Source organism: Podarcis pityusensis (genome assembly GCF_964106645.2).
Source record: "Podarcis pityusensis genome assembly, chromosome: 1".
In the NCBI taxonomy this organism is placed as follows: domain Eukaryota; kingdom Metazoa; phylum Chordata; class Lepidosauria; order Squamata; family Lacertidae; genus Podarcis; species Podarcis pityusensis.
The window spans coordinates 94,504,574-94,517,395 of NC_138028.1; the positions used below are offsets into that span (position 1 = coordinate 94,504,574).

At 40.9% G+C, this 12,822-nt stretch overlaps 1 protein-coding gene across 5 annotated transcripts; it reads right to left on the minus strand.

The window, feature by feature from the left end:
* Positions 1 to 605: 605 nt before the first annotated feature.
* FAIM (Fas apoptotic inhibitory molecule) lies at positions 606 to 12,780 on the minus strand. 5 transcript variants are annotated; one of them, XM_081009312.1, is made up of 5 exons: positions 12,560 to 12,780; positions 6,374 to 6,497; positions 3,898 to 4,126; positions 1,961 to 2,010; positions 606 to 1,060 (listed from the first exon to the last, which is right to left on the minus strand). In XM_081009312.1, exons 2-5 carry the CDS (start codon positions 6,482 to 6,484, stop codon positions 914 to 916), a joined length of 537 nt encoding a protein of 178 aa, XP_080865438.1. In that variant the 5' UTR covers positions 6,485 to 6,497; positions 12,560 to 12,780; the 3' UTR covers positions 606 to 913. The 5 variants fall into 5 exon arrangements, with proteins under 5 accessions (XP_080865438.1, XP_080865436.1, XP_080865437.1 ...); XM_081009310.1 differs by having other exon boundaries at positions 12,422 to 12,564; XM_081009311.1 differs by lacking the exon at positions 12,560 to 12,780 and adding an exon at positions 11,640 to 11,902.
* Positions 12,781 to 12,822: the final 42 nt, after the last annotated feature.

A 12,822-nucleotide genomic window follows, 5' to 3' on the forward strand; every position in this document is an offset into this window, starting at 1 on the left:
TTTAAAGATTTCAGTAGTTCAATACTATGTAATATGCAGTCACCTGAAACTTCCAGTCTGCTACAGAAAATCCCCAGCATATTTGTTCTTGCATCTATTTTTTTAATTTCCTAAAGGCAAACACAGGATTTTGAAAATGCACAAAAATGACTCATCCTCCCTTGTGTAGTTGCATGCATGGGAGCAGATCATTCAGCTCAATGGACTACTTTTCCTTGCTGCAAGTGCCCCACTATAACCTGCTATATAGGAGTGGCGTTTGTGCCTCCCATATGCAGATGCAGCCACATCACTCGCTAGGCCCATGTGCTCAGGCTGGAAGTACATGGGGTACCAGTAAAGGGAAGGACTGGCTGGATCTACACATGGGAGAGACACATGGGGCTCCCAGAGCAGGTCATAGCTGGGCACTTGTGCTCAGCAGAAAGCTGCAGGAAAAAGGCAACCCATGCAGACAGATGGCTCATGGTTCAAGTATTATTGATAAGCAAAGTTGTAAAAAGGCTTACTGAAAAAAAACACTTCTTTAGTTATACATTCCAGTTTTCTAAGGACGCAACACACTTATTTTAAAGAGGATATAAAAAGAATATGACATTCTAACATTTAAATGAACAAATTTCACTACTGTGTTTTATTCTGCACTTATTAAAAGTTTCCATGTAAACAATTTCTACATTGGTCAAAGTTCCTCTTTAGTGTTCTAATATATAAATTCTTTTTTACAAAAAAGACATCATATTCTCATCTGGTCCTTCAATAAATTTCATATACAGCAGCTAGAAAATAAGAACAGCACAAACTGAATATACCATGAAGTATATATTAAAGTATATATTAAAGTAGTCAATTACCACAGCAATTGAAAATCCCTGATCTTTGTATCTGCAATAGTCAGAATAATGGAAAGCTATTACAAAGGTGCTGTGATTTCTTCATCATCTACAACAAGCATATGAATAATTCCTTCTCTTCTTTTCCCACTGCTGACAGCTTTAATGCAACAGTTATGCTTTCCAATACTGAAATGTGTTTCTGTCCCATCATCTACAAATTCTCCCTGGTACAAAAAAGGAAAAATATATGTTGAACAGGTGATCAAATGTATTCAAATACTCTAAGTGTTCATTAACCACCAAAAGATTGTTCTAAAAGCAAGGGTGGCTAACCTGTAACCCTCCAGATGTTACTGAGTCACAACTCCCATACAGCTCCCTGATCATTGCCCAGGTGAGCTGAGGTTGATGGGAATTGTAGTTCAGTTCCATCAGGAGGGCCACAGCTTCTGATACACAGGCAAATGTATTCAAAGTCATCACAATGCACTTCATAGAGCAGCACCGAGCTTAGACTGTCATGAAATTGGTTAGATTTTAAAGGTTTCATTGCTGTCCAATGCTCTGTTCCTAAGTTTTACAAATTCCAAAGTGAATGAACTGTTTAATTGTTCCATTTCCTATGGAGGAAATTTATCGCACACTGGTGGCCTAATGTGTAGTCTATGTCACAAAGACAAGATAATAAATTTTTCCTATGTTTGAATAACGCTTAAAAACACTTAAATACCATTCTATAAGTGAGTAGCTTTTAAAATCACTCCCTCATTTAAAAGTCTTTCAGTCAACCCTGGAATGGACTCCCTGGGAAGATGATGGACTATCCTTCCTTAGAGGTTTTTAAACAGAGGTTGGATGGCCATTTGTTCTGGATGTTTTAGCTGAGATTTCTGCACAGGAGGGGGTTGGAGTAGCTGAGCCTGAGGTGCCTTCCAACTCTACAATTCTATGAAAGAAGGAACTGGTCAAGTGTACATTTCCTTGCTTTTAAGGGTATTTAAACCAAGTTCAAATTCTTCACTTATGGAGGGGGTGCGGATAACATTGAATATGCATCTCTTAATTGTAACTTTAGTCCATTTTAATTTAAAAGTTTTCATTTTGGAATATCTATGGTTACATACCGCCGTTTCCACTTTTTTACCATTGCACCAGACATCCATTGTGTCTTTTTCTGTTAAAAAAAATAAAAGGTCACTTAATGATAACATTTTCTTATCTTAAAAACTATTTACTATAACGTATGCATGTCAGATATGTCCAGACCAAGGCTTCCCATTTTGTATCTTATATTTAATTTTGATTTAGGGCTTGTCCACAATTTCAGCCATTATTTAGCTATGAATTCATTTCTTTTCCATTCAAATTAGACCACAGTAATCCACACCTGCATGTATTTGAATCTGTATGAGGAGCAACTTTGGTCTTTCCCTTTCATCCCAGCAGGCATTCTCTTTAGTGTTTTTGTTCCAGCCTTCCAGCTTGTTGATTCTATTATGCTGCATACATCTTTTTTTTTTAAATCACCACCCAGGAAGTGTCCAAAAGCACAATGACAGGCAATTTTAAATTCTCAACACACTCTTTCTTGCTGTTCCATTCCTGTGTCTTGTGAAAATCCAATCTTATCCATTGAACTGAACCGCAGTTAAGCAAAATCTCCCTTCAGATTTTCTGTGCATAGCCAATTCAATGGGTAACATCAGATTTTTGCAAGGCACAACTGTGGGACAATGATAAAAACTCTCAGTTGCAGGGGAACCAATTAGTACACAATATGATCAAAGTACAGGTGAAGCAAAAGTGTGGATGAGCTCTATATCAAGTGTAGTTTTGCACCTTAGCTAGAGTGATGAAGACAATGCTCTGTACAGCCACAGTCAAAGCCAGTAAGATTATGATAACATGAGGTTTTTCTTCCTAATGGACATGTTGGAGCCTAACAAGGGGTGTGTTAATCTACCTATGGGGTTGCCACCAACTAATCTCACCTCAGTGTGTTTTGTAAAGAGAAAATATGGGATGTAATGTTCAGGGTTCTCATAGTGCTTGTAGGGGGCAGGGAAATAATACAGGTGTGAGGGTGTCATTTTTTTCTTCTACCAGAGCATGGGTTAGTAGCATTCCCAGATCTCTGTAAATGCTAGCTATGCCCTTGAACAAGTTAGATGGTGCAGGGCATACTTTAAAGAGAGCAAAGAATATTGAGACAAGCATTGGGGCTTGTGCGCTCTCCCTTTCTTCTCCTGATGTTGCATGGCAGGGAGAATTATTATTTTTTAAATATATGTTTCCTGGTTTTTGAGAAATAAAGAAGTAAAAAGTCAATAAGATTTCCAAATCAATCAAAAGGGGGGGAGGGAGTAACTGTAACCATAACTGTGCTTGAGTATATAATCATATTCATCTTCAGTACGCATTAAGAAATAAATATGGAACAATGGGTCAGAGTTTAAATCAGTTGGTTGGGGAGGGAGAGAACTTTGAAAGTACAGTGGTACCTCGGGTTACATACGCTTCAGGTTATAGACTCCACTAATCCAGAAATAGTACCTCGGATTAATAACTTTGCTTCAGGATGAGAACAGAAATTGTGCTCCGGCGGCACGGCAGCAGCAGGAGGCCCCATTAGCTAAAGTGGTGTTTCAGGTTAAGAACAGTTTGAGGTTAAGTACGGACCTCAGGAACGTATTAAGTACTTAACCCGAGGTACCACTGTAATCCAGTTTAGCATTACATGCAAATGTCATCCAGTGCCACTAATAAACAAGCCAATGGTAAAATGATCACTAACTCAGATTACTAAAACATACTGAAGTGTTCATATTTTTTTTCCATATCAAAAAGGCCCTTCATTAATTCCCAGAAGGGTCTAATGATTCTCAGAGCTCTCCAGGATCAGGCTCCAATGAGATATTTGTTTTATAGTTTGTTTCAAATAAAGGAGTCACAACAAAAATCAGTGCTCTTGGAACGGCACCACAGCATGACTAAACAAAATATATGGGAATATATGGGTCCATACAAAAGGCAAACATGGAACTATGTAAGAATAACCTACCTAATACAACCCTGTAATCTGTACAATCCAAGTGTAACATCCAAGTACTTGTTGTTTTTGACCTGTTCTCCATGTATTTTGTAAGGCTCTTGCCATTAATTTCCAAGGTATATTCATACGCAAAGCCACTGACAGCATCAATGTTAATAGTAGCCTTTGTTTTAGATGTTCCGACAGTAAATGTCTCTTTCCCCACTAATTTGAACATCCATTCTTTTCTCATTATTTCCTGAAGAGAAAAAAAAATAGCACCGATGTCAACATATATATTTGCTTCAGCACTGAAAAAAGGAAACATCACATAGCTTTCTGTTTGTTTACATCATAAAAAGAAAGCTTGATCTTAAGTACACATTTCAGTTTAATAAAAGTGTTACATTACAAGGGAAGGTAATACAACAGACTGTCTTGAGCAACTGGATGGGGTATTTTGACACACACCAGGAAGTACAGTTTTGCTTTGTCCCCTCTGCCCCACCTTGGTTTTAATGTACAGTGGTACCTCAGGTTATATACGCTTCAGGTTACATATGCTTCAGGTTACACACTCCGCTAACCCAGAAATAGTGCTTCAGGTTAAGAACTTTGCTTCAGGATAAGAACAGAAATCGTGTTCCAGCGGTGTGGCAGCAGCAGCAGGAGGCCCCATTAGCTAAAGTGGTGTTTCAGGTTAAGAACAGTTTCAGGTTAAGAACAGACCTCCGGAACGAATTAAGTACTTAACCCGAGGTACCACTGTATCTATGTGGGTGTTTTTGTTTGCTTGTAAGCTGCTTTGGGTTGTCTTGGGCAAGATAAAAGCAACTAACAAATTTAATAAATAATAATCATTATTATTATTATCAATGCTAAAGGGACCTAATGCCAAAGCTAATTCAAAGATGGCATCTAGCCCTTGTACACCTATATCACATTAATAGGGGCATGTTGTCCTACTTTTAGACAGAATGTCACTTAACACATTTATGGTGGGAATTCTCATGGGAAAAGAAGTGTTGGCAGGCAGTCTCTGGTATAAATGCAACAGGAGGCCAATATGGATTCAAGATTGGCCTTGCTGTCATTTATGGGGTAGAGAAAATTACTGGTATAATATAGTTCATCTCCTAATAGCTGCTTACAAAAAAAACCTGCTCATTACTGGAAAGGTAAGGAGGATTTTGTGCTGGGGAGATGGTTTGATAAGTATTTGGCAGTTTGCAATGGCAGAAAAATTCACAGCAGAGGCAGATAGGGAAGGAAACTTTCCATGAGGACTGTCTCATCTATTGCTTAGAAATCATTTTTGAAAGATTATTTAACCTGTGTTTGGATCTCTACAGATTACAGAAAACATGTATATATGCAAGCAAAATGATATTGCAAAACCAGCTAAAGCAAAGTACATACATTGTACCACAGATCACCGCCCATCTCTTTTATTTTTTGGGTGTTGCTATTAAAATTTAAAGGGGGAAATGACTGCACTTTCAAGACAAGTATGCATGGACTTTCACATACCAAGAGAACTATGGTGATAAGGCCTTAAGGCCTTTTTCCTAATGGTAGAAGTTTCACCATGATATTGTTTGGATTGTCAGCAAAGCCTAAGCTTTCTTTCTCATATCATATGGAAAACCACATCCTGGCAGAACAGATAGGCATGTGTCAGAGAATAGCTCTACTGCTGGAGCTCTGCATATACTTATTACTAGGGATATAACAGGAATAGGGGCATCCAGAAAGTCAAAGTCTCCTGCTCAGTTTCCGTGAGAAGAATCAAAGCAGGAAGCACAGCCCATGTTGAGTGGACGTCTTGTCCTGATTCTATATGTGAACATATCCATTCACCAGCAGCCCATCCCAGAGCAAAGATTTACATTAGGGGCCAGGCAAGATGGTAGCAGTAGTGCAGCAACTCCTTGGATTGGACAGACTTCCTTGCCTCTTCCCTCTTTCCCCTTTGCTTGATTTTCTTCCCCAAATAAAAAAGAGACATAACCAGCATTTATGTTGCAATGCCTCCTTCTACTTCATATAATAAAAACTGAATGGAACTGCAACCCCCATAATTTTTGGCCACGGCTGGGGATTATATGAGTTGTAGTTTAATTTCCGGGATCTCTAACAGAAGGAAACATCACAGTACACTTCCATTTGTTCAGGAAAAAAGCAAATGCAGAAGGAGGAAGAGCCCAGGAGTGTGAGGGGATGTACTTTCCAAGATAGCACTATTGCTATCACTGCTAATATTTTAAGAAAAGTAGAATATCTTCTGCAGAAAAACCAAGTGTTTTTCCACTACATGTTTTAGATTTTAGACCAAGATTTTAAATCCACATTACAGATCAGTGACATAAATTTAATCTAACAAACTTCACAGAAAATAACCTCTTAAGGACTATTGTTTGGTAAACCAGGTTAACTAGGTTTTACTGATATAAAAAACCTCACTGTTTGTTTTTCATACTGTGTGCTTTTCATGTAAGAATCCTACCTTTCCATCCACATACACAACACGTTTTCCTGAGGTGGTCCCATGTTCAAATTCAATTTTGTGGATGCCATCACTTAAACCTACTTCCCAGATAGCCACTAGGTCCGTCATTCTGTCCAGGTAGCTGCAAGAATATATGTTTAAATACAACTGATTAATAAGTAGTCCACAATTCAGAGACCCCCTTTAGGTATGTACAAAAATCTGCACATGTATACTCCATACCCCAAGCAGATCTTTATTCTGAAGTCTGCTTCTGAACAGCTTCCAAATATTGTCCTCAGGTTTTGTGAGACCTCTTTGGAAAGAGGGATATTAAAGGCTACATTCCACTTGCCCTTGAAAACCTATCAAATGGTGCCTTAATCCTGTAGTGTTGTTTTTATTTAGATAGTCTTTACCTCCTCACCCAAATTCTAAGCTATAAGGAACACAGCAATAATCAAATTATATTAGAAATGGAACAATACTCAGATCACAAGACAGCCTGAACTAATTTTTTTTTTTTTTTTGGTGGGCATTTACTTTGACAAATACAAATAGGATCGAATCTAATTTGGACCCTTGGACTCTAGAAAGGCTTTTGATCTAACACAGACATACACTAATAGGGGACATAAGGAGGCAATTTTGTTGATCATCCTCCAGCCTCCTGAAAACCAGCTCCTTAGAGCTGGATAACTCTCCAAAACAGTGTGCAAGGTGGCATGGTGGTTTGCAGGGGGAAATCAGAAACATTGTCTCCCCTCTTCCACTAGTAGACATCTCTACTACATTAAAAGTCGAAGTGTATTGCACCCAAAACTATTTGAATAATGCTTTCCTTTATCAAATAGATCCCCTTAAATAAATCAACTTTTTGAACCGGCTCCAATTGTTATCTGTGTCACTGTAATCAAGTTTAGTAGTAAACCCAGAAATAGTGCTTTTTTCATATTTTTAAAAATTATTTCATTTTATATGCATTATAAATATAACAGACAAAAATTTAAAGATGAAAAACAAAACTATAAAATAGGCATGTAGAATGAGTAAGTTGTACTTGAGTTAAAATAGCTAAGTCCAAGTAAAGACTATCAACTTTATCAAATCATCAAGTATAATTCTAGATGAAATAGTGCTTTTTATAGTTTTCTTGGCCAGTATTTGCAACCTAAAATATAAAGAATGAAAACATAGCTCAAGTTAAAATTCTGTTTGCGTCTCACATTAACTCATCTTATACGCATATTACAGTAAGCCTACTATTTAAACTATATTGATAGCACAAATCCTATCACTATTAACATCTGGGAAGGCTTTCCCAGACCTCTTACAGCACAGACTACTTTTTACCTTACATCATCTTCATAGTCAGTACTCTCATCACGGGATGCCATAGCAATCAAAACAGGCTTTAATCCATTTAGCAGCAAGAAAAGAAAAAGCAGAACACTAGCAGCAGCAAAGAGATGTTGAAAACTATAACTCCATGTTTATTAGGAAGAAATCCTTTCCCAGTTTTCATCTTGTTTAAACACTATGGATAGGATTCTTATAGGATTAAACACTGTTAAATATAATGTAATAAATCTGTCCACTATGGCAGTCCACAAAGTAGTGGCAAATATAAATCACTTTGATCTACAGGCTTATAAAGTACTAGATTGTTTTACTAGGGCTGTGTATGCAACACTTCTTTCTAGAATAACTGAAGACTGAGTAATTGCTTTTTCTATATAGTCTGCACACAATCTAGATCTATTGGATATATTTTTGCTCCTGAAAAGCGCTAACTGAGAAACAGAATTCATTCCAAAAATAATAAAAGATCATTGTAGATTGTTTCTGCATTATCCTGCAGTGTGCCCAATGAAAACAGATGTACATGGTCCTGACAATGGGAGGTGTACCCACACATGCCCAATACAGTGGTACCTCGGGTTACATACGCTTCAGGTTACAGACTCTGCTAACCCAGAAATATTACCTTGGGTTAAGAACTTTGCTTCAGGATGAAAACAGAAATCATGCAGCAGCGATGCAGCGGCAGCAGGAGGCCCCATTAGCTAAAGTGGTGCTTCGGGTTAAGAACAGTTTCAGGTTAAGAACAGACCTCCAGAATGAATTAAGTTCTTAACCCGAGGTACCACTGTAATCTTGTGAACAGGCATATACTGTACAAAGATCACTATCAACATTTCATTCATCATTCACCCGAGACTTGTTCAGGGAAGAAAAAGTGTGAATAACCTAATCAAGGGAAGAATCTTCTAATGCATAACAATAACTACACCCATTCTTGTGGATCACAAGATCTAGAATTGATCTATATTGAAAGCAACATGTTGAGGACCAGCATGAACGATTCAAGATTGAGAAAAGCTACATTTTTGTCCTACAAATGGATTAGCATGTACACAGCTCAAGTTTTTATTTGCTAGTTATTCATAATGTTTCAAGTTACATCAGCTTTGCAACTATGTTATTGGCCCTCAATGACTTTTACAAACATACTGTCTAGACCAGGGGTCTGCAACCTTTAAGACAAAAAGAGCCACTTGGACCCGTTTCCGAAGAAAAAACAACCGGGAGCCGCAAAACCACTGCGACATTTAAAACAAATATATCTCCGGAGCCGCGATCTGACAGCGGGCGGGAAGGTGACGTCGGGACGGTGCGTGACTAAAGCACGCACTGCCCCCATGCGACGTCACAGCCAGTACAGCGCCTGCCACAGTGGGGAGTGTCGGGGCACACAATGCACCTACTCCCCTCGCTAGTATCTGCCCCGGAGACACGGCAATGGTGTAAAAGAGCCACATGCGGCTCCGGAGCTGCGGGTTGCTGACCCCTGGTCTAGACTCTAGACAATTGTATTTTAACAATTTGGAGCAAAGAGATGGCCTGAAAGGACAGTTTTGCAAGAAGGTATCTACTCAACACAAACTACAAAGTGATGGCTATAAACAAACCTGAGTTACATCATGGCTCTGGATTGGGTTGACAGCTCTCCCAAGTGTTGAACATGTAGTGATAAGTGATGCTTTATATTGAGACTTAAAGGTAAAGGTAAAGGGACCCCTGACCATTAGGTCCAGTCGTGGCCAACTCTGGGGTTGTGGCACTCATCTCGCTTTATTGGCCGAGGGAGCCAGTGTACAGCTTCCGGGTCATGTGGCCAGCATGCCTAAGCCGCTTCTGGCGAACCAGAGCAGTGCACGGAAACGCCGTTTACCTTCCCGCTGGAGTGATACCTATTTATCTACTTGCACTTTTATGTGCTTTCGAACTGCTAGGCTGGCAGGAGCAGGGACTGAGCAACGGGAGCTCACCCCGTCGTGGGGATTTGAACCGACGACCTTTTGATTGGCAAGTCCTAGGCTCTGTGGTTTAACCCACAGCGCCACCCGCGTCCCATATTGAGACTTATGCTGAATATAAATAACCCAGTATGGCCTATTGGACTGACACCAGGACTTCTTTAGCCCTGGTATCAGGAGATGCCAGGAACTGAACTGGGACTTTTTGCAAACCCACTTTAAAACATGGCTTTGGGGTGGGGGGGACTGTGGCAATCTCAATTAGCTTTAAAGACAGGTTGCTTATTTGGAACATTATTTGAGAAGTCATCTATGCACACACACATCTGGGATATCCACCTGCACAGAACAGCAAGCAATTAAGAAACTCTTACCTGGAACCTGCCAGACAACAATGGAGATATCAATAAAGCTAGGCAGGCAAGCAAGTGAAAACCTAGTAGCTACAGACTGATAAGAGTGCTGGAAAAATAGACCAGTGATGTCATAATGTCACCTGTGTGTGACTAGACACTGAAATCTAAGAATTAAAGAGAAATTCCCATTAAGCAAACTCCCTGTCAATCAAAACCACTGATACTGCTGCCTCATATTATTTTATCCTAACTGCATTTCTCCATCTTTTGTTCCTGGAGGATAAAAAAGCAACTAGAGGATAAAAAAGCAACAATCCATTATTACACTGTGTGAAATCAAGACTGAAGAGGAGGCCCTGAAGAAAATCAGAGATAAAAGGCCTATATTTTTAAAGAGCAATAATAAAATAGGAATAGAAGAAGGAGATAGGAGACAGAAACAGTTATAGGGAAAAGAGAATGTAAAAAGAGGTAGGAGGAATGAATGAGAAGAGGGTACAAGTGAAGGAGATGGGTACAAGAAACAACCGGAGATGAGGAAAATACTTTTGAGAAGCATGAGTGGGGAAAGAGAAAAGGGATATATATATATATATATATATATATATTCCTCTTCAGAGCCTTAGGACCAGCAAATTCTGCCTAAAACGCAGAGACTGTTTCACAATATCTCCAGGGTCAATGTCTCTACTTAATGTGAGAAAAGCTGAACTATGAAACTCCCTGCTGCAATGATATTGATAAGACATCAATAGAAAATGTCAGTAATTGCCAGCTTATTGTGCCAATCTCTATCTCCATCCACTACAATTTTGTTTAATAGTTCTATTCTACACCACCACTGTTTGACTAGTGGACTTTAATATTTTCAGCCCTCTCAAGGAACCTCTGGATTATAAAAAGTGTGGGAGAGCTACTCACCAAGATATCCCAGGCTTGAAGTACTTTTAAAAAGAAAGCCACAGCCCTTAAATTAGGCCTGGAAGCTCACAGGCAGCCCATGTGATTTGCCCAGAACCAAGTGGATGTGGTCCCACCTGCCAGCAATTCACACTGAGAAAGGCTGCAACAATCTGTGCTCGCTGCCATTTCTGAGCAGTCTTCAAGGAATGAGAGCACCAGGGACAAGAATATGCCAAAGAGAGTTGGGCTGAGAACACACAGACCTGTTTTACACCATTATTTACATCTGAGGACCGCTGGGAGGTGCATAGAGAGAAGAAATGCCATAGTGCATATGCCATAGCATATCCAGACTCCTTCATCTGCCCCAACTGCAGCAAAGTATCGCTCTCTACAGCCACAGTAACTCTCCAAGGGCTTGACTTCACCCCCAAAGGCACATTCTTCCATTGTCTCCAGAAGCAGACAGATGTAGCCAACAACAACATTCAAGGAATGAGAAGGTGAGAAAACCCTGTCCATGCCACAAATTCAAATACCAAAAGCATGTGGAGAATATGTCTCAATCTACATTTATAGCATTCTAGATTCTTCAATGGAAGGGTCACCAGAGGTATCAGAAGAAGCATCACCAGGCTTTCTCTATGTGCTGCATTCGGTGGCTCAGGCCAAGTAAGGTTGGATGTATATCTAAGTGTGCATTACCTTTGCAAGAGGATGCTTCTTTATTCCTGGATTAATCTGAAATAACTAGGAGAGATGGGTTCACCATCATTCATCCTTCCACTCACAGAGTAAAAGAAAAAAAAGTTGTTCGTAGTCTAGGGAAGGGTTGTTACAGTGGGTCAAGAGAGCCATGAATAGTGTTTGTGTCCTTGAACTCGCTTTCTAAGGGCAATGCAGTTTGTCTCTAGGGCATATGTGTACAAAGAGGAACAGAAATGGTCATGTAATCCGGATTAACTCCCTGGTACCTTTTTACATTAGCAAATGGATGAATCACAGCTCCCCTCCCCTCTTTATAGTCGAAGCGAGAACTCCAGCCACAGGTAGTCGATGTGAGTAAGCAAGGGGTGGCGGTTGTTAATCCGGAGTAATAAAGGCAGAGCCAAACAAACGGTCTGCTGCTTTCAAAGATTTTACAGGGATTTATCTAGGCCGGGGCAGTTGAAAGATACATACAGTAAGGGGGTGGAGGAGGTGGGTAGATGGGCCGGGATTGAGGAGGCGAGGAAGAGACGGGCCAACCGTCGTGTCGGCTGGTGACAGGGCCTCCCCCTTCCTCCCACCCCACGGAGTCCTCCCGAAGGCGAGGCCTTTTTCCTGGGGACAGTGGCGAGGACCTGTATCTATGGGCGACGGGCCCGTAGCGCTACAAACAACAACTCCAACCCAGGCGAAGGAGGAAGAGAAGGAGATAAAATGGCGGGGCGGGGCACGACAAGTTACGGCGACTCTGCCCTCCTTCCTCCCTCTCCCTCAGATACCTGCGCGGCTCTCCCAGACCGTTACTCCGCTCGCAACGGACTCTCCCTCCCAAAATGGCGGCCGAGCCTGGAGGAGGAGGAGAGAGAGAGAGGGAGAGGCCGCCCAGCGCCTCTTCCTTCCTCCACCCGGCAGCTCACCTGCTTTGCTCCGTCCCGCCTGTCCGTCAGCGGGCTGCTTCTTTCATCTCACACACACCCCGCCCGCCCTGCCTCCGTGGAGCAGCTTCCCTTCTCCCGAGGGAGGCCTCCCTCTTCAGCGCCACCTCTGGAGGCGCCTCGGCTGCTCGCTCCCCAGTTCCTCCTCTTCTCCTCAGGCTCCCCAAAGCAACTCGAGCTGACTGTTGTGCCCCGCTTAAATTTCTTAAAGGATGCTTCTTCGTTCTTCCTTCAGCGCCCCTTCA

Bases quoted from the DNA above. Each gene is read 5' to 3' on its own strand.
- FAIM (XM_081009309.1), bottom strand. From the start codon at position 7,752: ATGGCATCCCGTGATGAGAGTACTGACTATGAAGATGATGTAAG. The intron at 6,498-7,708 runs GTAAAAAGTAGT...ATATTCTTGCAG, and splicing joins GACTATGAAGATGATGTAAG to CTACCTGGACAGAATGACGG. The intron at 1,061-1,960 runs GTATGTAACCAT...TTTTTGTACCAG, and splicing joins GTAAAAAAGTGGAAACGGCG to GGAGAATTTGTAGATGATGG.